Genomic DNA, 27,489 nt, shown 5'->3' on the forward strand with positions numbered 1-27,489 from the left:
CATCTACAATTATCAAAGGGTTTTATTGGAAGGAACCCTGAACAAAATGTAGTATATTTATTTGATTGTTTACTAGAGCTTATATGCCACTCTGACCCAAGGAGATACAGAGCCAGCTTACAAAACTGTTTCCAGTAAGAGGATTAAAAACAGTACATCAAAATATCAAAGAAATAGCAAGGCAAAACATCAAATTGCGCCAAAGGAATAAACAGACATCAAGATATACTAGAGCAGGGGGCCTTCACAACTATTTCCCATCCCAAGCTCTTTGGAATAGCCAGGCCTTAACAGGGAAGGCACTAGTCTACACTGAGGCAGAATAGTATTCCAAAGGAGGCCCACCAACTGAGAAAACTCATCTCTGGTTTCCCAGGGAAAGGAACTTCTCAAAAAATTGACCAAAGAGAAACCAATAAAATCTTCTTGATTTTATTGGACAGGAAGAATCCCGTGGGAATAGCTGGTCCAAAAGACATCTATATCTCAAGCCATTTAGGACTTTATAAGTGACAATCAGCACCTGGAATTGCACTTGAATTAGTCTAAATCCCATTGGTTTGACATATGAGTTTTCCCATGCAGAAAAAAAAAAATACCAAGAGAAAAATGCTTGAAATAAAAAAAAAATGAAATGGAAATGGTTGTATATGTGTAAGAATAATATATCGGGCTTTCCACTATGTGAAGTAGATCTACTGCCAGAAAAGTTCTTCTATGTGCTTTTAAGCTGTTTCATGTCACAGAGAGAATAACCACAAAGTCCTTATTGAATTATGGAGAGGGTCACACTGGGAAAACTGCACATATCACACAATTATATAAAATTCAAGAAACCATGTCAAAGCCAACAGAGATTTGTTGACAATCCAGCAACTGTCAGAAAAGGAGGAAAATCAAGACTCACCCAGTATCAAATGAGAGACAGGGACTCGAACATCATTAAAATGTACTTCGAAATGTCCACCATGAAAATAATCTATAAAATCATGAAGACAATCAAGTATCAGTTGAGAAAAACTGCCAGTGGTGGTATTTGGAAAAAGGAAAAAAGGTCTAAGACAACAGTAAGCCCTTCTGTCTTTGGAGTGGCTGCACAATACACCAAACAGCCCATCAAATGCAAGCAACATTTTAGGAGTGGTAGTACTTCTGCACAGTTCAATCTCTTTGGAATGTCTGATACTTTTTCTATAAGGCCTACTTACCTATCTACCTGGGTGTCTACAGGTTATGTAATGCATATAAAAAAGCCAATTTGTTTGCACCACTATGACTACCATCTTGTCTTTTTTCACCATATCTTGCAGACACCCCTGCTATCACTCTCTATCTCTATCTTCTATCTATTATCTATCTATCTATCTATCTATCTATCTATCTATCTATCTATCTATCTATCTATCTATCTACCTACCTACCTACCTACCTACTCTATCATCCATCCATCCATCCATCCATCCATCCATCCATCCATCCAACCATCCATCCATCCATCCACCCACCCACCCACCCACCCACCCATCCATCCATCCATCCATCCATCCATCCATCCATCCATCCATCCATCCATCCATCCAAGCTGAGCATAAAGTGAGAAAATTCACTATATTAACTTTACAACAGACTTCCATCAGAACTCCAGGGAACCCATTGCATCCCATCTATTTCTTCTCACTGCAGCTCAGGTTGATTTTTTTGATATAGATAGTATATGTCAGTGTTTCTCAGCCTTAGCAACTCTAAGATGGGTGGACTTTAATTCCCCATGCTGGCTGGGGAATTCTGGGAATTGAAGTCCACACATCTTAGAGTTGCTAAGGCTGAGAAACACTGGTGTAGATACAGATCCATACATACATGAAACACAGCCCCCAGTCCCCTCTCCCCTCCTACACCTCAGACATCAGACAAACAATCAGACACAACTTCAAGCACTCAAATTATAAGTAACTGACAACTCCACTTACCAAAATACCCAAAGACTGAAAGAGGCCTTATAAGTTTCACCCCTGGTGTATCCATTGGCACAATAATCATACTATGCTGTTTATATCTAATTGAAACAAAGGTAATCAGTGAGGTTGAATACAGAATATGATCTAGTAAGACACTCTGGATCAACAATGATGTCTAAACATTTATTATCACTTTTCCTTCATCGATAGATAGTTGTTCTTGGAGCAGCAACCTAGAAGTGCAATCTCTTAGTTGCAGGGTTATGAGTGCTGTAGAAAATTGCTCCACAGAATATTAGACCAAAATGAGGGTTCTTTCTTGTTCCATACACTTTGCATCCAAAATACAAATTGACCATTTCTTCTTACCTGGATGCAGAAGTGTTTTTATCTTTGCCCATTACAATAGCAAATTTGCAGTTGGGATTTCCAGCTCCTGGAAAATGAACACAAAAAGGATTTCTTGGTGGAAAGCTTTATCATTGCGTTAAGAGTCTACAATATTTATAACTTTTCAAGGAAGGAAATAAAGTGACCTTCATCAATAGATCTTGCTTTCTAGTAAATATGTAAATTTGATTAAAAAGAAGCAGGTAAAGAGAACATTCTTTGTGTGAAAACCTAGAGAACCACTACCAAGCAGGACAAATAATACTAGCCAGATGTACAAACAGCTTTATGCTGGTATAAGATAGTGTTTTGCATTAAGGCAGAACTCCAGAAGGTTTAGCTGGCCAGCACTGATGCACAAACAGGCCAATGTTACTAGCTTTTTTTTTTTTTTTTGGACTGGGCCATTAATGTACATAAAGCAAAATACACCCTAAAAACACAAATTTGAGTAATAATTTACTTTGTACATTCAGACGTGTGTTAGCTTTCTTGAGCATAAACTTGCAATCAACCAAGTTGGGTGTGGGAGTATACGAATCAGACACCTACGTTCAAAACTAAGTGTTCATCCTATAGCAAGACTGGGTAGCTGAGGCCCTATACCTGCATCTGGTTTCAGGCTTATCTCTATGCAGACTTGAGTCTAACTTCAGGAAGTGATCAGTTCAGACTACTAGTAAGGGCTATTCATCCCTTTCCTTGTAGACTGCTGCCTAGACAAGAAGAAAGAGAAGGAAAACTAGAGAGAAAGGGGGAAAGGGGGGTTGTCAGAAAAAATGGGATGACCTTCATTTGACTCCGCTCATCAATGCTTCAGTCCCATCCGCCACTGGAACAAGACCCACAGCACATTATTCCTGTGAAATGCAGCCCACAGGTAAAAGTTGCCCACCCCAGCCCTACAACCAAAATTAGATCAGCAGTTTGCCAAACCTTTTCTTTTTTTCAAAGAAGTATCTGCCTGTCCATTTTAAAGCAAATCTGAACTCCCTCCTGGCTCAGATGCACCAGCTGATTTCCAGGACAGCACAATTATTACTGAAAACGAAGAGTGGAAAAACACGTGTGCACTGGAAGTAAGAGGCGTGGTGTTGGAAGAAGAACAAACTCCTGAGTCAGAGAACAAAAAGCAACATTCCAGAAGCAGGAATCAGAACTTCAGCTCCTGCTGCTCCAAGAAACAGGTTAGTTATTAAATTGATACATAATTTCTAACTGACTAAGATTACAAATCCTTGGAAAAGAGAGAACATTTACTGCTGGTCATTCTGGCAGTGATTAGCAAACTGCCCATCTTAACAATGAGAAAGATATATGTGGACAGACAGAAAGATTTCTTATGTCCCATCAGACAATTTTCTGGATCAGATGGCATTCCAGGGCTGTACCCTAAAATGTAATGGGTGGGATCAGAATAAAATCCAAATATGATTTCATTCCTTTGAGTTAGCACTAAATCCAGTTAGGATTTTCCAGTCATATATTTCATAGTGTCATATTAAAACTAAAATTAGGCAACCACTTCTGGAGAATCTGGAAGCTGGATGACATAGAGACCTGTGGAAGCTTGAGAACAAGCTTTAATTGTGAACATAAATTCTGCAGAAAATTCCCATACATACGCACTAGATCTGACACGACCCTCTGGGTCTGGGCCTTTTTTTTTTTTTTAAAAAAGTATTTGGGCGTTTTGTAGATTAATGAAAGGAAACTATTAGTCAGTTGTTTGTGTTGAGAAAATGGAAGTCCTATTTCAGCCTCAGCAAAATTAAAAGAAATGGAACTGGTGTATAGTCAACTTGTTGACACTGATTGTAAGGACCAAATCTTGAAAATGAATTTTAACCAAAGCTGAATGCACAGGCTACACCCACACAAAAATCAGAAGTGAATGAGACTTATTTCTAGAGGACTGTATTTCCTGAGTGTGAATCAGTACACTACATGCTCCTCCTAGATGCAGGCAACAGTGCATTAGTAATGAAATGAAAGAAAGAAAAATATGTGTCTGTGAAGCTAAGAAGAAGGGGAAGGATATAATTGGTATGAATGAAGGTGGTCGGTCGTCTTGTGGAGCAGATTTATAATTAAACCAGTATCTTCACTTCCAGTGAAAACGCTAAAATGTAAGTAAGAAAATATAAATTGGCGTCTTGGGTTGGTGAGTATGAGAGTTTTAATTCCTATGTTGATGATAACTGCACATTATGCTCCAGTGAAAGGTAGTAACTGAAAGATAATTGAAGAACTATGTTATGGTCCAATGGATAAATATGCTTCTGGGGAAAAAAACCTTTATTAGGTAGCGTAATTGGTTGTGGGAATGAGATGAGAAAGTACAGAAAAAGTGACTGGCCCATTTGAGCCCGGAAGGGAAGAAACAGACTTACACTCAACCCAAACAAGACAAGGCAGCTTTTGATTCAGAAGGCTGCTGATTCCACCACTATACAATTTAACTCTCAGGGGGATTGTGCTCCCCACAGAGAGAGCAGGCTCACAATCAGAGGGTCCTCCTGGACGCACAGCTCCTGCTAGAGGAGCTGGTGGAAGTTTTGGCCAGGAAGGCCTTTCTAGAGCTTCGGCTGGTGCGACAGTTGCAACCTCATACGGAACCAGATACACTGAAGACAGTCACTCAAGCTCTTGTAATCTCTTGTTCAGATTAGTGTAATTCACTCTGTATCGGGCCACCCTTGAAGACCACCCAGAAACTTTAGTTGGTTGAAAATGCAGTGGCCTGCCTGCTTACTGGTCAATCCCAGTACTCTCCGCCCTGTTACTATATTGCTGAAAAAGCTGCATTGGCTACCAATATGTTGCTGAGGGCAATTCAAGATACTGATTGCAACCCTTAAAGCCTCAAGTAGCTTGGAAAACACACTGCCTTTCCCTGATCAGATCTGCCCACTCATTGTGGGCAGTCAGAGAATGCCTGTTCAGGGTCCCCACCTACCAAGAGGAGTAACAGGAGGGGACCTAAAGGTAGGAGTTCTCTGTAGAAGCTTCCCTCCTATAGAATAGCTTCTCCTTTGAGGTGGGAAGGGCCCTCTCTTATGGCATTCTGGAAAGTTGGAAAGACTGGCTTCTTCCAAAAGGCCCTTCAGGTGCAATTCCAGAATCATCGATGTAAGCTTTAGTTTTTATTAGTTATACATATTTATATTTTATATAATTATATTATTTTTGTTGTTGTTGTAGTTTATTCTATATGTAATTAAACCACCTGGAGTCCAATTGGACTGAGGCAATGTATACATTTCATAAATAAATAAAATTAAAAAATCACACATCTAATTCTTGCAGAAGTAACACTAGGATCCTACCATTGCCTCAGATCCAGGGGCAACTGCAGAGGGCTCAAACAGTCAGAATGTCAGCTGACACATCATCTTAGCCACCATCTTGACCTTTTTCACACACACACGAACACACAAGGATGCCCTTGTCCAAATCTATGAATGAACAGGACTCTGCTGAATATGGAAAGGCCAGTGTTGGGGCCAATGGCATGTGCATAAGAGTTGAGATGACATGGGCTTGTTTTGGTGGGGACCCACTTTCTCTCTCTACTGCCCTGCATGATATTGCTACTTCCAGTAGTATCCATGTGTTTCTGGCAATCTCATGTTTAACTCAACATGTATTTAAGTTCCATTGTCTAAATGTTTGTAATAGAGGGACCGTAATTTAAATTTTTATTCTGTACTGGCAACTGCAGCAATATTTTCTTTTTCAAACATAAATAACAACAGCATCTTATATCCCCTGCCAGATTCCTCCATGAAGTATCATATAAACATTTCAGATGACTACTATGACTACTATGACTATGATAACCTGAATGATACTTTGGACTACTCTGTACATGACATGATTTGCATCAAAGAAGAAGTGAGATCTTTCAATCAGTCATTCCTACCAACATTTTACTCTATTGTTTTCCTTGTTGGAGTTGCTGGAAATTTCTTAGTAGTAGCAATCTATGCCTACTTCAAAAAACGGAAGACCAAGACAGACATATACATTCTTAACTTGGCTATTGCTGACTTGTTATTGTTATTTACTCTTCCTTTTTGGGCTGGAAATGCTGTTCATGGATGGGTGTTTGGGATATCCTTATGCAAAATCACTGCAGCTATATATGCCATGAACTTTAGCGCTAGCATGCAATTTCTGGCCTGTATCAGCATTGATAGATACTATGCTACCATCCAACCACAAAGTCATCCAATCACAAGGTCAACAAGGAAGCTATGTTCCTTTGTCTGGATGGTCGCCTTCCTTCTTTGCATTCCTGAACTGATTTTTAGGACAGTCACATATTTCCATGGAAGATATGTATGTCTTTCCATTTTTCCTACAAACTGGGGAAAAATGGTTAAGATCACCACTGACTCTCTGGAAATGGCACTGAATTTTGTATTGCCTCTCCTGATCATACTTATCTGCTACTCAGCTATAGCCAGAATTCTCCTCAAAAGCCCCAGAGCTAAAAAATCCCAGCCTCTGAAAGTCCTTGCAGCAGTTGTCATTGCCTTTATCCTCACCCAGCTGCCTTACAACATCATGAAGTTTTGGAAAACCATGCACATGATCCTCCATCTCATCCAGGATTGCAGGATAATCAAAAACACTGATGTTGCATTGCAAGTAAGTGAGACCCTTGCATTGTTTCACAGCTGCCTGAATCCTATCCTGTTTTTTTTTATGGGAGCCTCGTTCAAAATGCATATCATCAACATAGCAAAACATTATGGGTGCTGGAAAAGACAAGGCAGCATGGTAACTGAGGAGATCCCCATGGACTGTGAAGATCCTGCAGAGCAAACCAGTAGCTTTACAATTTAGAAAAGGATAGGAAGAGAGCATTTAACTTTTTTCATGTTAGCTGCTCAGTGTCTATTTGCTCTGGATGAACTATGAGATTTCGGAAAGGTTATGTTGATTATAGTTACTAAAACTACTAGGTTTAAGCAAAATCATTGCTACTTGATTGTACATACATACATACATATCCATTACACTTTACTCTTTCAGGGTAAGCCATGCTATGCAAAGGAGTAAGACACAGTAAGATGAAGAAATTACAGAAATGAGACTAGAAAAAGAAAAAAAGTTACATTTCGTTTACACTAACCCCATTCACTATATCTCTCCATATTTTTCTATCCTTGCAATTATCACATGCTGTTGCCTTGAGATTGTGTACTTATGTACTCTAGCCTTGATAAGTAACTTCTTTTTTGGCATTTCACCAATAACAGCTTCCTGCAGTCTGCCTTTGCTATGCTGGGAAAGCATTATTCTTTACAGTAACGAAATAGACGCAAAAGTGCACCACTCCTCTATAGACAAAATCCTGTCATAATTTTTGAAAATATATTATAGAAACAGAGAGATTGAGATTCTGGAGATACTTTTAAAAGAATAATAATCCTACTCTAAAGCAACCTCAGAATATATTAATTGTATCACATGGCACTATCTGGAAGTCAAGTCATACTAATAACAATCCTATTCCTAATGAAGAGCAAGTAGGTCCATCACTAAGTGGACTAGATCTTTTTTATTTACTCATAGTTCCCACATAAAGATACCCAAGTATTGCTATTATAAGTCACAATACAATGCTATGTATTCAGGAGTTTCATTCAATTTAATGTGGATTGTTCTCACAGGACTACAGCATTGATGACTTGTTAAAATCAGACAATGATGTTTTAATATCACTGGTAAATTATGATGGAAATATATTACTCAGATTTCCCCTACTAATAATACAGTATACAAATAGCACCTGAATACTACTAAATGTTTTGCTATTGTTGTTATTTACAAAAGCAGCCTTCAATACATCTGTGATTTCATACTGTTACGAAAAAGGTGTCATTACACATACAGGTATGGGACACTTGAGGCACAAATGCTTTGCTGCCATTTATAGAACTCCATGGGTGAACTGGATGAAGGATCTGGACCCACAGAATGATGGGGGGACATGTTGATTCATCAAAGCTGTTCTTATGTTCTCACAGGAATAGAGTTCATTCCTAAACCCCACTGCATGCTCAACCCATATCCTGGGATCAAGAATAACTTCATCAATAGATGAAATAAACAGTTAACCTTTAGTATGTAATTGTTCAAATACAGGTAAACAAAACAAGAGAAACCTGTATTTCCAGTCCACTTGAAGAGAAGGATATATTAATATGAAAACTGACTAAACTTCTGCTATAGGAAATATTTTTACTCACCACTGCTCCACCACTTCTTGCCATTGATTAGATAGCTGTCTCCATCTCTCTGAATGTTACACTCCATATTGGTGGCATCACTTGATGCAACATCAGGTTCTAGATTAAACATCAGAATTTACCACAACTGAAGCCGTAGCAAAAATAAAAGACCTTACAGATTTTATTTTTCTACACATACAAGGATTGATGGACATGGCATCAGAGATGAACTATAAGAGTTTTTTTCCTTCTTCTCTCATTACCCTCTCTGAGTAAGTCAGTGAGTGAATTATGAGATTTGTCTATCACCTGAAACCTTATTGGGCTCCAGGTAGTTACAGAGCTTATCTATACAATACAATACACATTCAACGTAATAATTAATTAACACTTCCAACCCAACTGGCAATTCAATTAACTATTAATAAGCTAAAATTCATTAGCTGGAATAGGGTACTGCTGATTGCAGTTTATCCCCGAAGGCCTTCCAGAAGAGCCAACTTTTCAGCTGCTTCTGGAAGGCCAGGAGGGTGGGAGCCATCCTTGCCTCAGGAGGGGAGCTGTGACAGAGAGTGCCTGCCATCAGGCTCCTTCTTGCCATACCACCTGGTAGGTGGGGACCTTTTACCAGGTTTCCCTAGTCATCTGAGTAGGATGGGCGGGAACTGTTGGAAAAAGGTAGTCCCTAAGATACCCAGGTCCCAAGCTATATAGTATTTTGTAAGAAGTTACCAATACTTTGAATTGGACCTGGAAAGCTATCTGGCTATAAAGGGGGGAGGTTTAAAATGCAAAAATTGCATTCTCCTATCTCCTACAAGAGTGATACATGGTAGTGATGAGCTGAGAGTATACTTCAGAGTGAGTTGGAAGCTAATTCTGTTTTATTGTTGGAAGTTGTATTTATAGAAATACAGTGTAACTAATGCTGTAGCCTTGCTGATACTGATAGAGCAAATTAATCATGGTTAAATTCCTTTGGATTAATTTTAGTGAAACTGAAGAATTTCTAGCATGTTGGATTCAACCCAAAATTTTTAAAATAAGATTTTCTCTCTACTACATATGCATATTTTCATGTCTAAAATATTAAACAATCACCTGTCATGCAGAAGCAAGAACTAATTTTTCCTTCCAGAAGAGGCTCCAGCCATTGTTTCTTCTGTTCTTCTGTTCCATACAAGTGGAGAACTTCCATATTTCCTGTGTCTGGAAGACAGAAGAAAGGTTGGAACAGCAGTTCCTCTTCTATCCAGCATACAACATAACAGTGATAAAAATTCCGACAAGATAGTAAGATAGTCTCCCACCTGGTGCATGACAGTTGAATACTTCAGGAGCAAAGAAGCACTTTCCAGTCTCTTCTGCTATTAATGCATAGTCCAACTGACCAAGACCACTAACAGCTGGCAGGAAAAGATTCCAGAGGCCTTCTGCTTTGGCCTTTTCCTGGTGAACAGAGAAAGATAGATGCACCAGGTAATTCAACAATCAGTCTAACATTTTAACTGAGACAGGAATGTGGAAGTTAAATTACACCACAAACATTACCATATAAAAAGTTCTGCTATAGGATTCCTGGTGCACTACACAACCTTCCCCATGGGGTTAACACTTTTTTGGAAGCTGCTAAATGAGGGTTCAACAACGGCCAAAATAACAACTGAAAAGTGTGGGTGCGAGGGGCTGTCAACGTAGTAAGAGTGCAGCTACCAACTGTTTTAAGGCTGGTTTTGATCAATGATTTAGTGCTCTTCCAGAAGCTGTTTCTCTCTCTCATTCTCCCTCCCTCTCGTCCACCCATTTGATTGCAAAACCCTCCCCATTCCCACCACTGGACAGCTGCTCCATAGGCTCTAGAAAGATGTTTGAAAGAACTGTTGCCCAAACCAGAAGAGCTCCAGAGGACACTACCCAAAGACAGAAGGGTATGCCGCACCAGCTTAAAGTGACCCATAGGTGCTGGGCCAATCCCACCCCCTAGGGTCATCTGGCAGCATCACCAACAGAATCAACAATGAAACACATCAGTTTGAATCCACACTAAAGCTGCCATGACTTGTCCCTTATTTAAGCAGCATATTTTACACCTGGAACAGCTAAAGGACTATTCAGGAATGGGCTGGAGGTAAGATGAAGGCAACATGATGTGGGTATAGCAGTAAATAGAGGTTGCTGGGACATGTTCATCTACGTTTAGATACCAATGAGGAAAGGCTCTTAGGGATATCTGCTGTCCTAGGACCAGAGACTGTCACTGATGGAGCACTGAAAACAATAAGATTAGTTCCATAGACTCATCCAGTTCTCTTCCCAGTGTATGACTAGGACCTTGCGGTCCCTGGTACCAGCTGGAATTATAGTTCTCCAACATATTTTTGTTGGTAGGCAAATAGGGAAGAAATTCACTTGGCTCCAGTATTCATATGCATCTCCCTAATTTGCATAGGGTGAATACAAATTCATGAATACAAATCCCTGATGTTTTCACACTTTTCCAGATTTTGCAATATAGTTCTCTAATTTACAAAAAAAAAGTGTACTTAAGAATGCACATACTAGGAAAAATGAATCAAAAACGAATATATACTTTCATGCAGATTTTTAGCTTAAATAAATAAAAATGGTAAAAAATGGGGCAGACTAAAATATGTTTCAGAATATTAAAAATACAGGAAGTATAACAGAAAGATTTGTCCAATCCTAGCAAACATAGCTATTGCCATTCAGCCAAGTTTTTTGACTTTTAAACTTTTGCAAATGTTTAATTTCAAACATTTGCTAATCTGATTCCCTTTGTTTTTACTGATTCAGTTTTAAATTTTTTTGCTTCCATATCTTAATTTATAGTTGTGCATTTTACACTGTAAATTATTGTCACTTGCTAATTATAATTGAAAATATGAAATATAAATCAAATCAGATGCATATTATTCATATCCAGATACCTTTGTATCAATCTCTACTCTTTCATAGGCTTATTACATTTTCAATGCATGTGCATTCTAAACTTTCCTGGGAAAAATTAAGCTGTTGCATTTCCCTGCAAGAATAATATTTTGGAATAATTCCTACTGAGCATTATACTATGCCTTCATGGTTCTATATTGTTATATCTTAGGTCATTTTCAGATGAGACAAGGTGAGCTATAATTTCATAAAATCACAATTAACTTGGATGTTCACATCATTTCTGGAATGTTTCTGTGTATGTACTTAAGGGTAATATCACCAATCCTATAGAACAAAAACCTGGTCCCACACAATCTCATTCTCAATATATATGCTAGGAAGTCCTTCACGACATTAACATAATATGCTAAGATATAATAAACTTAGCTAAGCTATGTTATGGCTTAATGTGACTTATAAACCAGGACAGGAAGTTTTATTTCCATGTCAGTACTTTAGTTTCAAATCCGCCTCAAACATAAAATAGTAAAGCGGACTGAAAACTTCATTTTAGTCTGTTTACAGATGAAATTACTGGAATTAAAGTATTTTAAAACAAATGTATCATTTTATCTGACTTGTAGATTGTTTGTGTGCCTTCAAGTCAGTGTTGACTCCTGGCGACTGCCTCGGCAAGTCCCTGTAGTTTTCTTGGCAAGATTTTGAAAATGGTTTGCCATTGCCCCCTTCTTAGGGCTGAGAGAGAGTGATTGGCCCAAGGTCACCCAGCTGGCTTTGTACCTAAGGCAGGACTAGAACTCACAGTCTCCCAGTTTCTAGCCTGGTGCCTTAAACTACCCAACCAAATTAGCTCTCTTGTAGATTAGACTCATAAATTACATTCACTCTGTAAAGTGCAACTTTCATTGGAATAAAAACTATAACCTGTGCTTTAAGTGATATTTGCAGAGGTACACAACTGCATCATATAAGATCTTTCTGTTACAGTACACTAAAGACAGAAAAATGAGTACCTTGAGTCTCTCAATCACAGCAGGTTTTCTCCATATATCTGGCGAATTTTTCTTTCCAGCATAATACTCAACCATCTCCTACACAGTAAACATAAAATAATGTATCCGTATGAGCATTCTCGTGCCAACCCATCTGAAGACTTTAATTGGGAGTAGCTTCTCCTGCTAGACTTTAGATGCCATAGGCTTAAAACAAGTTATGGTTTCAAACTGGTGTTAGGACTTGTTTCCTTATACGTAAGCTGGACTTGTACAGTTATGAAGACCAAAGACAAACTGAGAACTGGTTTCTGACACCGCCTTAAGTAGAGGACTGATCTCTGCAAAACAGACCACTTGGTCACTCTTGGCATTGTGGGAAATTAAATGGGAGACAGCTTTCAGCTCTCTGATATGGGCTACAGCACTGCAGTTAATGTGATAGGAGGGGCACTGACATCAGGAGGTTTGCAAGTGGTTCAGGGATAAGAAGAACAGCACAACTTGAAATCTCTCCTTAATGACTGCTCCATGACACTTTATCTTAACTAGGGTGAAATCATCTAGGATAAAAAGAGGCCAGATTCCTAGAACAGCAGTATATAGCTAAGGAGAATAGAGAACCACAATTGTGAACCGAGGCATCATATCAAAACTGGGGTCTTTCCAGCCTTCCACTAGCTTTCATCTGAATCATCTGGAATATTAAGCCACCAAACTTTTCATAACGGAATGATAAGATGTTGATCTGCTCCTCTTTTAATAACTATTCATGGTACAGCTTACCTTTTCAGCTGGAAAAACATGCTCTTTCATGAAATCCTTCACTCTCTGGAGGATCTTCTTCCCCTCTGGGGACTGACTGAACAATTCTCCAGAATTACAAGGAGGCGTGGCAGTGCTGAAAGTTGTTCTAAAAGAAAACAACATATGATATGATAATAAAAGCGTCCTACAGGTATGCTAGAGAAAGGGCAAACTTGCACCTCAGATAGGACTACATGATCTGGGCTGCAAAATCCAGACACAAAGAGACGCAGAAAACTGCTATATCTGCTGCCATTTAATAGCCATCTGTATTTCTGCAGCTCCAGTCTGTTAGCCCTACCACAGATAAACACTGCTCTCATGAATTTATTACAGAGATAGGCAGTGTAGCACTGGATAGCAATAAAGAAAAGGTAAAGGACTTGTGGAGCCTATTTGAAGCACAAGAGGTACAAGTTACATCTTTAAAATTCTTTCAACAGTCAATTCTTACTTTTTTGCTACCTGTAATCCAACTTCAGCCAGAGGTTTTACCGCACTGCTGAACTCCAAGCTGTTTTCTGCGGAGGAATTACCCAGGAGATATCTGGCATATATACCCTAAAGAATAAGTAATTTCAAGATGTGGAATTTAACAGATAGCTCAGCACTGAAACTGCATATGACAGAGGAATGTTTAATTATTATTCAAGATCTCTACTTATTTCAATCTTGGACCAGTATAAGGTAAAAAACGGATAACCTACCAAGTGAGCAGCAAGATTATCAGAAGTAACTTAACAATGGCCTATGCCTATAAATGATATAAATAATAGCTATAGAATTACAAAATAATGACATACAGCATAAAAATTATGAAAATACTGTGAAACTCAAACCTATGCAACATAAGATTGATGAAATTTAAGGTAATAATTGGTTTACAGTAATCACTATTTGCTATAAGAAAAGTAATAAATAATATTCTATGCTATCCATATTAAAAACTATAAAGCTATATAACAAGAAGACAGAACTGGGTTCTAGATAAAGGATGTACCCGATCTGATTTACACTAGCTATTAGTCAATTCCTGCTGAATTTTACCCACATTACTACACAGAACAGTGTTTCTCAACCTTGGCAACTTTAGGATATGTGGACTTCATCTCCCAGCATACTGGCTGGGGAATTCTGGGAGTTGAAGTCCACACATCTTAAAGATGCTGAGACTGAGAAACATTGTCACAGAATATAGCAACCCTGTGAGTTATTAAGGAAACACTGCCAGAAAGAAACGGATTAGAATTGGGTTTGGGCCCTGTAGGTAATGAGAGTGTAAGAGTACTACAATGCCTCTGTTAACTGAGCAGTAGAGAAAGATAGGCTTGATGGTTTCAACCTGTCTATCCTTGCAAAAATTCTGGAAGGAGGAATCTTCCTGTCTCTTCCCTCTAACAGCTGATGGAAGAGCACTGCACCAGGCCACATTAAAAACCTTCTGTGATTAGTTGTTTCTAGATGCATGAGGAATGCAGGATTATTATTTAGAAATAGTAAAGGCCATACAATAATAATGACTGAAGAAATAATAAAACATTATATTTGGATTGTATGAGAGAGGGAAGAAAAGATTATCTTTTTTCAAACCACAGTTACTGTACAGAAACTGTGGTTTGAAAAAAAGATAATCTTTTCTTCCTCTTCTCATATAATCCAAATTTAATGTTTTATTATTTCTTCAGTTATTCTTATTCTTAATTATTATTATGCCTATACTCTGAAACTTAAAGCAGAGCAAATAGATCCCTCCTTTCATTTAATTCTTCCAACTATAATCTGTGAATTAGTTTGGGCTGAGAGATGATAAGCGTCCCAGGGACGTCCTCCGAGCAACATGGTCAAGTAGGGAATTGAACCACAGTCTCATGAATCCTATTCTGACACCTTCATCATTACATTACATTACATTACATTACATTACATTACATTGGTTCTAAAGGTCTGTTTGAAGCACGGTAATGATATCACTTGTAGGGACTCACCAACAGCATAGTATTTAATATTACTCAAACAACTGCTCTGCTTCAAGTAAAAAATGAAATCTGGAATCTTACCATAATGTGGTTATGAGTAAAAGCACTTACAAAAAAATGCATTAATATTTTTCAGACCAGGCTTAGTAGTTATTCCATTTGACATTAAAAGATAAGGGGTAGATATGTATATGTTACCTGGCTTATTGAAGCCAACTTAAAATATGAAAGAGCAAGAAAAAAATTAAGGTTGGGTGGAGAAGTGCTGGTAGCCCTGAAGCGAGAATAAATCATGATCAGTTCTTCAAAGGAAGGAATTCCTAGGAAAAGCAAATAAATGTGTTTATGTCAGCATTAAGCTTTGCGGTATCATTTACAGATTAGATCACATACATCACAGATGTAGTAAATAAACACATATATTGGTAGCTCTTTTTTCATGTCATGCTATCAGCATTAGATAACAAAATTATAGAATTACCTTTGAGCAGAGGTCAGCATTTTCACGTCACATAAACATTTTCTTGGTCTGATACAGAAATGGTTTGCCAGGGTCTTCTTCAGCATGTTTTTTAGACTTCCCAGTCTTAGTTGCTCTAGAACTTCCTGGTGATCTCCCATCCAAGTACTAACCATGCCTGATTCCACTTAGCTTTCTAAATCAGCTAAGCACAGCTAGGTACTACCAGGCCAAAGGTTATATTTAATGAAATGCTTGTAGAAGAATGTTTCCTTAAGGGAAATTTCCCATTCCATATTGCAGGCCTTTCCTAAAGAGGTTGTGTGTTTAATATCAATGAAACTATTTGGCACAATGCATACAACTGCAGTGGGAGAAACAGATAAAGAATTCCCCTTGCACCAACACCCTTGTATGAACATTCTTGCACTCCCACTTTATTGGAATATGATAAAGCTGAACTGTGATCCTTCCTGATTAAACTAAGCCATTACATAATAGACTTTAAAAGGATATGATTTGCAGTGCTATCCTACCAATATATATACTATTACTGGGTTCAGTGGAGCTGAATTCCTTATATCCCTGCCTTCTGAATTGCAGGCTCAGCCTAACCACATTTCCATTTTGTGATCTTGTTTCATACGCTCCTTTTCATCATGATTGTGATAAAATCCTATCTTCCACATTCAATAGCCTTAAAAAAGAAAAAAAAGACCGATACCTTTCCTAAAATAAAAAGTCCCTAAGTCAATTTCCCCAATCTGGTGCTCTCCAGACATGCTCCTAGCCATTATGGAAGCTGCAGGCCTAGCCCTTCTAGAAGACAGTGGAGTCCTTGGTGCTCTCTAAGCTTGGTTGTTTGCTTGCAGACGTTTCATTACCTGACTAGGCAACATCATCAGAGCACTCCACAGTTCAACCCTGAGCTACATATATTGTCTTCTGTTGGAACCTTCTAGAAGAGCTCAGGCTGAACCTAGCTCTGCCCCTCTGTTATATTCTGAGAGCCTGGAGCAGATGAAATGTATTTGAGATGCACAATACTGAGCTGGTTGTAGTGAGAATAGCCCATCATTATGGTTTTTCACATTTTATTTTTTAAAACATGGTGCTAAGTAGAGTAGAAAAAGCAGACACATACCTGCAATGCCATTTATGTTCTGTACATTAACCATTTTTATGGGTATGAGGGCTCTGGGCCAGAAGTGAAAGGCAAGCGCATAAGCCAAGTCTGCCAGAGGATGGCCTAAAGTTGAAAGTTCCCAGTCCAGCACTGCCACCACACGGGCCTGGAAAGAAGGACAGAAATAAAAACTTGAAAAAGAGAAAATTGTGGAGAAATTTAATATGATTGCCCTGGTTAGCTTAGTTTAGTTATTATTAATTGATTAGTTCCATGACCTTATCAATAAAACAAAACAAAATTAAAATCATGCAATATACAATACATAGTCCAGTTTCAAAAAGGAAAACAGACAGGTGAAAATACAGTGATAAAATACAACTGTGATAATACAAGGAGTCAGTAATCAGATAAGTGAATCTCCCTTACAGGATACCCCAATTTGTTCAATGTATTGGGTTCTTAAGATTGCTGCCATAGTTATAAACTTAGCAGTTCTGCATACAATATGCACATTAGAACCCAGGAGGAAATAATCTGTGGTTTGGATTCCAGTATGCTGTTCTTTCCAATAAGGATGATAAATATTTAAACCTAATAGGTGCACATCATTGGCAATTGAACAAAATATGGAAAATATTTTCAGTGGCTGGTGAACTGCATATGCAGGTTCTCTCATGATATGGCAAGTGGTGGAAGCACTCATATTTGACCATGGAATCCATCCACTCAGATCCAGCTCTGGAATAGGCTGCATCATACAGTGTTTATAATTGCTGTACCTTTTGTTCAGGAAAATGAGATCTGTTTTCTGGTCCAACCTTGTAGCAGATAGAGTACAATATTTAAGCCGTAGGATTAAAACACTGGATTACATTTTCTTTTAGTTAGAAGGCGAGCACTCCAGGAGCTCAGATGTCTATATAGTTGCTTCCTGTATCTGAAAATGTGTTGTTGGGAAACATAGTAGGAGTGTCTCTGTTGCCATTGCCAGGGTGAATTATAACTGTTGTAGGAGGGGGAAGGATGACACTATATTATGTATTCCATGTACTATTCTGCTGCCATTTCTCTAAGTTCATCTCATACTTTAGGGAAGGTCTGTGAATTCACACCTGCCAATAGCAACAGAGACACTCCTATCATGTTTCCCAACAACACATTTTCAGATACAGGAAGCAACTATACAGACATCTGAGCTCCTGGAGTGCTTGCCTTCTAACTAAAAGAAAATGTAATCCAGTATTTTAACCCTACGGCTTAAATATTGTACTCTATCTGCTACAAGGTTGGACCAGAAAACAGATCTCATTTTCCTGAACAAAAGGTACAGCAATTATAAACACTGCATGATGCACTCAAGCACACCTGGACTTCACTGCATCATGATGTAGAAGTGATGTGTTTGTGAGCAACACATGAACATGTAATCAACCAGTTATCCAACCCACCCAAAAAAGTATTTCAAATCAAATTGGAGCAAAAGAGCTAACAAGAAAGATAATCCAAGCTTTTCTAATTTCTATTTGGAACATTTCATGTAGCTATTCAACCAAAGCATGCAAGAAGAATGGAAGGCAAATTAGCACCTAACTTGGCAGTGACCACCTAGCAACACATACCACTGCCAGGAAATGTTATGATCTCCTGCTATTGTCAAATTATTGGATTCATTTTTTTTTTTAACTGGGTCTGCACTTCATTTATTTTACAATTCTTTTCAGCTTCCAACAGCTGCAAAGTATGTTTGATAACACTGTGATATTTCCTGGTGGAGGTGGGGGGAGAGAGCTAAAACCTTTGGGTCCTTTTTAGCTTTTATAAGGTTTAGGATCAAAATAGATATGTTAAGCCTTTTGGAGACCAATTCTGACTTCACAGTGATTTAGTACTAAATAAAGGGTAAGGATTAAAATCATAGGAGGCAAATACACATTTCACTTTGTCTCTGGCATCACATTTCAGCCAGCAGGATTTTAGAATATATTAGGACTACACATTACTCTAGAAGTACAATGGGCATTTCTTTTAAAACAGATCCAGTAAAATAAATAGCACAAAATCCAGATATACTGTTAATTAGAAAATGGATTGTACCCCATATGATAAGCTGATACTACACTGAAGGAGTTAATAATGCGGAGTCCTTGAGGTTCTCTGAGCTTGGTTGTTTTCTTGCAAACATTTCATTATCCAGCTAGGTAACATCTTCAGTGCTAGAATGGAGTTTGCTCTCTGTTTATATACAGTGGCTTGCCCTGCCTGTGTTGGTGTTTTTTTTTTTCCTGGTAGTTCCTTGATTAGGGTATTGTTTACCCTAAAAACACCAACACAGGCAGGGCAAGCCACTGTACATAAACAGAGAGTAAACTCCACTCCATTCTAGCACTGAAGATGTTACCTAGCCGGGTAACAAAACGTTTGCAAGAAAACAGCCAAGCTCAGAGACCCCAAGGACTCCACAGTTCAACCCTGAGCTACATATATTCGCTTCTATTGGAGTTAATAACAGATGGGGGGTGTTGCCATTTTCAGGTCTATGTGTATGTGTGTGGGTGTTGCACTTTACTTTTATAGAATAAAAGTTTTCAAGCATATCTTAGCTCAGATATTGAGTTATGACAAAACATATACTCTTGATGGTTCATTCTGCAGGCCTGCATAATTTGTTACTTATGCAAGATGGATTTAATTTTCACTCCAAGTACTCCCAAGGTTGCTTAACTATATTCCCAGCAGTCCTGATGTGATGGAACACAAATCTGGCCCTGGGAATAGAGAATGGATGAACAAACCATTAAGGGAAGAGGAGGAGGTTCAGAAAAAATTACTCTCTTTTAGGAAAGGAAAAAGGAACAGAAAGAAACTCAGAAGAATCTCACCTTGATTTTGTTTGGCATAAAATGCAGTAGTGGGAAATTCTGACAGCCTTTCAAGATTCTGTTATTACACTCTAGAACAATAAAGGGTGAACACACAAAAAAACAGAAGCTACTTTGAAAATGCTATATGTATCATTGAAGTTTTGTTTCAGGATACCTCTCTTGGATGAAAGATGATGTTATCTATTCTAAAGTCACCATGGATCAAAGTAGCTTCATTATCATCATCATCATCGGGCAAATTGCTCATTAACCATTCAGCTAACTCGTTCATAGCTGGAATTTGGCTATGAGCAGCTGCTTGATACTGCCTCATCCAAGTTGATACCTAAAAGCAAACCACAATCAAAATTAGTAAGAAGTTGGTATCGGGTTCTTGATTTGGTTCAGATGGCAAAACTTACAGAACAATTAAAGGACAACAATATGGACAAATTTCAAAATAATTGGAAACCCTTCCTGGATTATATTGAGAAAACACAGAATATACAAATGGACATATTAGAATACTGAAATAATAGAATGAAATATAGATATAGAAGCAGTATAGTTAATAACAAATACAGAAAATGTTTATATTATTAGAAATAACTTCCTCAAAAGGAAAGTAGGAAGTCCTTTGTTTGTTTGCTTATTTGGCTTTTTTTTTCTTTTTTGCTTGTTTGTTTTGTTTTGTTTAAGGTATGTCTTTTGTAAAAGGCTTTTAGATGTCTGTCTGACTTTTATGTTTTGCATGGTTTTATGTAATTGCATATTTTATTTGTGTAATAAAATTAAAAAAAAAAAAGAAGTTGGTATCGGGTGAAAGAGACCTTGATTTTTGAGGAGAACCCTTAGAATAGTATCCCATTCAGTGCACTGTCTTTTGAACAATTTCAAACTATTTGAATTGCTATTATTGGTGTGCTGCCATTTTTATGTCTTAATCTCTGCTGCAACTACTTTCTGTTTCCCCTTACAGCCTATATACAAACAAAAACTAATAATCACTTCCTTAGCATTTCACCTTTTGGGTTGTCTTTCCTAACTTCCGTGCTAATGTGAGTACTGTGAGCAGTCAGTAGCTGGTTCCAGACATTAAGCATCATTTTATTCTTCATATCCCCCAAATGCTAAACTTTGTTTAAGAGCCACAAAGTTTAAAGTATCAAGAAAAGTTACGCAGTCTGCAGATGGCAAGAACATCTGCACTTCCCAATTGCCAATTTTCCATTAAGAAAATCAAAAGATTAGACAGAAAGGGTTTTTCCCCCCAAATATTTACCTGCCTCTTACAGTAACCTGCACTTCGTCCATAGTCCTGGAGGCCCAGTGAACTAACACTTAAGGAGTGTAGCTGTGCCAGAGTTCCTATTATTGCTACATACAAAGCCGATCTTTCTGCTGGGCTTACTTCAGGTACTGTGAGGTCTCGGAAGATGCGACCCTGAAGACATAATTGAAATGGTGAGGAAATGAGGGAAGAAAGTACAGTTTTGAAACACAGGAGGAATTCATTCCACCATCTTTATTTGTCTATTTATCTGAAGTACTAGGATTAAATTCAAACTTGCTGATTCATGAACAGAAGGTTTCATTCCACTCAAAAGAAACTTCTATCTATCTATCTATCTATCTATCTATCTATCTATCTATCTATCTATCTATCTATCTATCTATCTATCTATCTATCTATCTATGTATCTGACTTATATGGCTGTGTATCTAATCCTAGGCAGGTCACAATGATATTCAATAAAAACAGCAGAAATATAACCACCACCACCACCACCACCACCATCATCATCATCATCATCATCATCATCATCATCATCATCATCATCATCTATTAAATATATACAGTATGCTGTCTGACTCCCAGTGACTCACCACAGCATCATATATCCCAACCACAGTGCCACAACATCCCACCAACTCTCCATTTACATTTGCTGGCTCACTTCCATCCTAGCCCAATGCCTAGGTGAGGAGCCAGATATTCACAGCCCTCCAGAAGGCTAACAGAGTGGGGGCACTCCAAATCTCAGGGAGGAGGCTGTTCCAAAGGGGCAAGATAGCCATGCAAAAAGTGCATTTCCAAGGTCCCACCAGATGGCAACATTTAAGGGAAGAGACCTAGAGCGCACCCACCCGATCTGATCTGGTAGGATGGGTGCACACCCTTAAGGAGAAGCAGTCCCGCAAATAATTTGGCCCCATGCCATTTAGGGCTTTAAAGGTGATAACCTTGAATTGCATCCAGAAAGCAACAGAAAGTCAGTGCAGCTCTCACAGCAGTGGTGTAACACAGGAAGAGATCTACCAGTGACTTCCCCTTGGCAGTAAAGAGTGATTTTTGTGAACTACCCTTTCCTATTTTAGCCCAATACCACCACAAATACTCTCCCGGAGAGTCCCACAATTTTTCACAGCAGGCCATTTTTACTGTAAAGCTTGAAATACTATAAATCTATTTTATTCATTCATTCATTCATTCATTCATTCATTCATTCACTCACTCAACTTTTATGGCTGCCCATCTCAACAACTGACTCTGGGTGGTAAACAATCTTAAAACAAATTAAAAACAAATTTCCATCATAAATACAAAAATTAAAATACACAGCAGCCAAGGAAGATTTTCCCCTTAAAGCCCCCCCAACACACACACAGAAAGATCAAACATGCTTTGCTTCACCCCACTCAACCCTGTAAATCTTTGAGCCATAGCCCACACGTTGTTACCCTGTGATGTGAAGAAAAAACATATCACTAGCCACACAAAAGTTGCCCAGTGTTGATTTAGAGGGCCTCAGTTCCTACTCATGCTATAATAACTGCATGGTTCTTTGGATTCTGGTTTAAATATGCCAACAGCTTATATTAAAACTGTAGTCAGTCAATGTAACTGCAAGCAGGATACTAACCTGAACATGTTGCATCACATAAAATTCCGTTCCGATCACAGAAACATCACTACAGTATAAAAGAGGTTCAGGAACTGGAAACCCAGCTGCAAACAAAGCTTTCTGAACTCGATATTCTCTGTCAACCTGAATGGAATGTTGTAGGAGGTACAAGAATATGGACATTAAGAACATGAACAGGAGATCTTATGGTCCACAGAAAGTCTGTTTATTGCATTCAAATTGGTAGAACTGAAGAATTCACTGAAGTACTTGATCCTTATGGATTTCAACAAACAATTATAGCAGAGTCCTTCATAAGTGTATCCCATAGTAAGTCTCTATAAGTACAATGGAGCTTATATTTTAAAGCTGCATTTTTATATCATGGAAAAAAACCACATATTAGACTTTTTATTTAGTAGAATTTGAGTGCCAACTGCAGTACAGAGACCATTTGCCACAACTGAAGTGCTTTGAGGACCCTGGATACTTTCTCAGCTTTACTGACCTTGAATAAGTAAATCAAAATTGATCCTAGAATTTGTGATTTAGAATTTAGAATGAAAATCATGCTGGAGGGAGGGAATGTGGACATAAACAACTTTCAGCTGGGGATTAAGGAAAATGTAGTTTTATGGCAGTTTTACTCACTACTGAATCATAGTACTCCCCAAATAACATATGCCATGCCAAACTGCCAACATATTTCCAAGACAAAGATAAAGAGTAAGAGTAATATTTAATTGCAAGAGTGTGGTACCTTGTGAGCCTGAGGTAGGAGTGGGCCATGAGGCTTCTTTCTAAGCACGTAGGTTTTAAGTCCTTTTTTCAAGAAAAAGGTGGGGTTTGATTGTCCCGAACTATATGAACACAGAGAGATGTAACAAAGAACACTAATGAGTATATCAGAAGCTATTACTTATACCACTGGTTCTTAAACAATTCAACCCAAATACCTCTTTTCCCAGTCTCAAATAACATAATTACCTTCACAAAAAAGACCCCAGACTCTCTTGATTTACAGAAGCATCTTAGCAGCGGCAGTCCCAAGCTGGATCCTCGACTCACAAACAGGCAATTACAAATTGCTCCATTACCCCAAGGATATTCCTAAATTATCCCCAATTTAAGAACCCCTGATTTACACCATGAGTTTCTCAAGCCAGCACTGTTAAAGCAGATTTTCAGTGTTTCCCCAGAGTTTTTTGAGATGTCAGGAATTGAACCAATGGTCTTCTGCATGTAAATATTCTGCAACAAAACTATGGCCCCTTCCTAGAGTCATGCTTAAGTCACATTTTATTTCATTTGGAACGATTTTCCAAATGGGAAGGCCAACAGCCCCAGCCAGTATGGACAATGCTGAGGGAAATTCTGTAACAAAAGGAAGAGTAGAGTTTCCTCAGTCTTGCTCCACAGAGAAAAAACTAGTTTCAAAACAACCTTCATACCATATAGGCTGTTTAATGCATCAATGTGATGAAAGGCAAAGATATTATTTCTCAAGGATTAAAAGAGATCAAGGTTTCTGATGGTGCTACATAGCTTTCACAGTTCCTTTCACCACTAGCTTCCTTTCTCTCCTCTCCATGCTTCTCCCTGCACCCACCAATAACTTTGTTTATATATAATATCAATGTCTTAGGACTACGCTTCATACAGCACTGATGACATGGACTATGATCCATGAAATCTGATGACATAATTAATTTGTTAGTCATTGTAATGCCATAAAACTCACGGTTGCTTTCATACTCTTCAAACCATCAGAAATATTTCAGAAGTCTCCTGATAACAACAGGTCCAGACTGACTAAATTGTGGAGTTCCCTCCTTTCTCCAGACCAGACCCCCCAATTTGGCAGCCTTCAGATGGTCATACTCGTCAGAGATGACAAGCCTTGTGTTTCCTCATCTTACAACCTGACTGTGCCATGTTGGGAATACTGATCCACATGCTTCAGAAATTCTAGGTAAGAAACAGCACAAAAAATATACTCTGCTTCCCATGAGAAGCAACCAAGTCCCACATGCCACCAGCAGCTTCCAATATGCCTTTTCAATTGATTTCATTACATTTTGCCTTTTGCTGTTCCACTTACAAGTTGCTCTAGGACAGTCAGAGAAACTACCCTTGAAAATGGTGGTGCAGGAACTAAACAAGATCAGCACGTCCATATAATATCCATTCTGACTTAGATAACTGTATAGCATTCTATCCCTCTATTCCAGATGACAAGACTAAATTTAATGGACATAAGTTACGGAAGGGGAGATTTTGGATACATACAATTGGATACAGCAAGCAATGGTTTAATACATAAGGAAAAGCAGTTAGACAATGGACAATGGGCAGCACGGACAATTACGTTTGGGCTTTAGCTTTGAATTTTCTGCATCAAGCAGAGGCTTAGACTATATATCTTACAAGACTGGTTGAAACGCTTGCTATTCTAACATAGGAATGTGACTAAACATCAGATAAAGCCCTTTTAGGTTGACATAGAAAAGCAATAAGGGACAAGTAGAGGAATTACTTGTGAGTGCAAGAGAAGTATCAGGGACAAATAATACAAATAAATAAATAAATGTCAGCAATGCCATAAAAGAGTAGATGTCGGCATATGGAATCCATTGAAGGTTAAAAGAGCGGATGTATGAAAGAGTCTGTAGGTCTCTGCAAGAGCAGATTGCTCTGTGGCTGAAAGCAGGACGCTTTTGACTTATGTGCTGACTCTGCAATTAACATCCAAAGCATATACAAACATTAATTGCAATGTCTTCCTCATGAAAATTCCAAATCACAGTCCTTCTCTTGCTAAACGGTGATAGCAGACTCACAGCTGGGGGGGAAAAACTTACATAAAAATGCAGTGAGCCTTTTTTTTTTTTTTTTTTATCTGCGCTCAGTCGTTACCAACTCTGCAGTGACTGCTTTGGACAAGTACTTTCCAGTTTTCAAGGCAAGTGTTTCGGAAGTGGTTTGCCAGACCATCCTTCCTAGGGCAGAGCCCAGCTGGCGAGCGCAGGAGGCGGGGTTTCCGTTGCTTTGCGCCCTTTTTGGGTGCGCGCGGTTTTCGCGGTTACTGGCAACTGCTCCTGACTCCTTTTTGCAAGGCGCCGCCAGCATTTTTCCTCCCACCGGAGTGAGAGTACCCATTTATCTACTCACGTGAGTTTTTGAACTGTTGGGTTGACAGGAACTGGGGAGGAAACAGGAGCTCACCCTGTTAACGCAAAGGCTGGACTCAAACCACTGAAGCGTCGACCATTTCTGGCCGGCAACTTTCAGCGTCATTAAGCCGCTGCGCCACCACATCCCCTTTGCAGTGAGCCTACATGCTCTATTACTTCAGTAAGCAAACATTTATCTTTAAAACATTTTCCACAAACTATTAATTGAACTCCAAAACAACATATTATTCAGCAACAGGACATTTGTTTCTGAGTTTTAAAAATTGTTCATACCATTACAATGCTAGTTAACTATGACTGCTAACAATTTTTCTTGTAATTTGCACTTCTTTTTCCCCTTTTGAACATGATCAAACAGAATATGCAAGCTGTGACTATAAAGGTTTTCTGGCATCTTACAGCCTAACAAGTCTCTTAAATTTTATGGATCACAGACCACTCCATCAAATATACCAAGCATAAATCCTGGGAAAACCATATTATTTTTTATTTTGGACAAAATCTGTATCTCCAATCAACAGCACAATCATATGCACTCACATGGCACTACAGTATCACAACACATTTATGGCTGATTTAAAAGAATGTTTCCTCAGCTCCTGCCCCTGCAAAACCTCTTCTCCACCTGAGATATATTAGTTATTATTTATTATAGTAAATTATTCATTATTATCTGGACTCAGGGACAAAAGACCTGCCAAAGTTCTGTTTGGACTTCAATAATCTCTCCCAAATTTCAACTTAAGCCTAGATCAACCCACACAACTGGTTAACTTTCTTATCACACTGCCAATGTTTACCAGCTATTCAATGCAAGAATACAGATGTTCTTGCATTGAATAGCTGGTAAACACTGGCAGTATTGATACATCTGTCCATACTTGTATGTGGAGAGCTTCTGGTGAGGAAGTGGCGAACTAATGTCCCGTGGAGCAGTGGGAGACATGACAGCCGAAAATGGTGGCTGGATGCTGGATCCGGACCACCAAAATCTTTCCAGAGAAAGGAGAGATCTTCAAGATCACCCACACATACTCCAGGCAGCTGTTTTATGTGACTAGACAGCAGGAACCAAGGTTTTTGTGGCTGCTTGCAATCAGCTGAGAGTTGCAGGATTTCATTGAGCTTATAGCTATGACTGTAGCCTTCATGGACTCAAGGTTCAGCCAAACCTCGCTTCTTAATCACTTTGGATTTTACTTTAAAAAAAAATATTGCTTTTTAAAGACTGAGAACTTCAGAACTGCAAGTTTTATTGTATTCACTGGGTGAATTTTTTCCTCAATCTCATAAGAAAAAAGATTACGAGTTTAAGATTTTGTAAAAATTTATTTTTTGTAACATGCAGCAAAAGGGTGATTAGAGTGTTGATTTTAGAAAGTTTTAAATGGATTAAGGTTGTGAGAGATGGATAAAATAAGTTATTATTGACAAAGAAATAGTAGCTTGAGCATGCTAAGAGTGCAGCTGTGTGAGAGATAAGGAAGTAGTGTTAAGTGTTATGGTTATCAAATAGTGGCAGACGGAGAGGATGTTGTCTCCTTGTGTGGGACAATGTAAATACAAATTAATTTGGAGCAATCTTTATCAGTATAATGCAATTAGCTGAAACCTTGAGCAATTACCATAGATGAGGTGGGAGAGACCAGGGAGAAATC

At 38.5% G+C, this 27,489-nt stretch overlaps 2 protein-coding genes across 3 annotated transcripts in view; one reads left to right on the plus strand and one right to left on the minus strand.

Annotated features, from left to right (window-relative positions):
• The window catches only part of ACAD11 (acyl-CoA dehydrogenase family member 11), a 36,102-nt gene that overhangs the window by 6,257 nt on the left and 2,356 nt on the right, over positions 1-27,489 (minus strand). Inside the window, exons 2-16 of the mRNA XM_007421733.4 lie at positions 23,398-23,497; positions 22,656-22,781; positions 21,014-21,175; positions 19,907-20,077; positions 16,886-17,033; positions 15,480-15,601; positions 13,760-13,866; positions 13,285-13,411; positions 12,520-12,597; positions 9,904-10,042; positions 9,695-9,802; positions 8,612-8,710; positions 2,328-2,394; positions 1,971-2,056; positions 908-979 (exon numbers count right to left, since the gene is read on the minus strand). Coding sequence (XP_007421795.1) covers positions 908-979; positions 1,971-2,056; positions 2,328-2,394; positions 8,612-8,710; positions 9,695-9,802; positions 9,904-10,042; positions 12,520-12,597; positions 13,285-13,411; positions 13,760-13,866; positions 15,480-15,601; positions 16,886-17,033; positions 19,907-20,077; positions 21,014-21,175; positions 22,656-22,781; positions 23,398-23,497 — 1,712 coding nt within the window. The remainder of the gene's footprint in view (positions 1-907; positions 980-1,970; positions 2,057-2,327; positions 2,395-8,611; positions 8,711-9,694; positions 9,803-9,903; positions 10,043-12,519; positions 12,598-13,284; positions 13,412-13,759; positions 13,867-15,479; positions 15,602-16,885; positions 17,034-19,906; positions 20,078-21,013; positions 21,176-22,655; positions 22,782-23,397; positions 23,498-27,489) is intronic.
• Positions 3,502-7,222, plus strand: ACKR4 (atypical chemokine receptor 4). 2 transcript variants are annotated; one of them, XM_088150904.1, is made up of 2 exons: positions 3,502-3,535; positions 6,127-7,222. In XM_088150904.1, exon 2 carries the CDS (start codon positions 6,135-6,137, stop codon positions 7,200-7,202), a length of 1,068 nt encoding a protein of 355 aa, XP_088007030.1. In that variant the 5' UTR covers positions 3,502-3,535; positions 6,127-6,134; the 3' UTR covers positions 7,203-7,222. The 2 variants fall into 2 exon arrangements, with proteins under 2 accessions (XP_088007030.1, XP_088007031.1); XM_088150905.1 differs by lacking the exon at positions 3,502-3,535 and adding an exon at positions 4,409-4,477.

This window comes from Python bivittatus, unplaced genomic scaffold, assembly GCF_059951505.1.
Source record: "Python bivittatus isolate LINGU-HERP-01145 unplaced genomic scaffold, Pbiv_v1 ctg000610_np1212, whole genome shotgun sequence".
NCBI classification, from domain to species: domain Eukaryota; kingdom Metazoa; phylum Chordata; class Lepidosauria; order Squamata; family Pythonidae; genus Python; species Python bivittatus.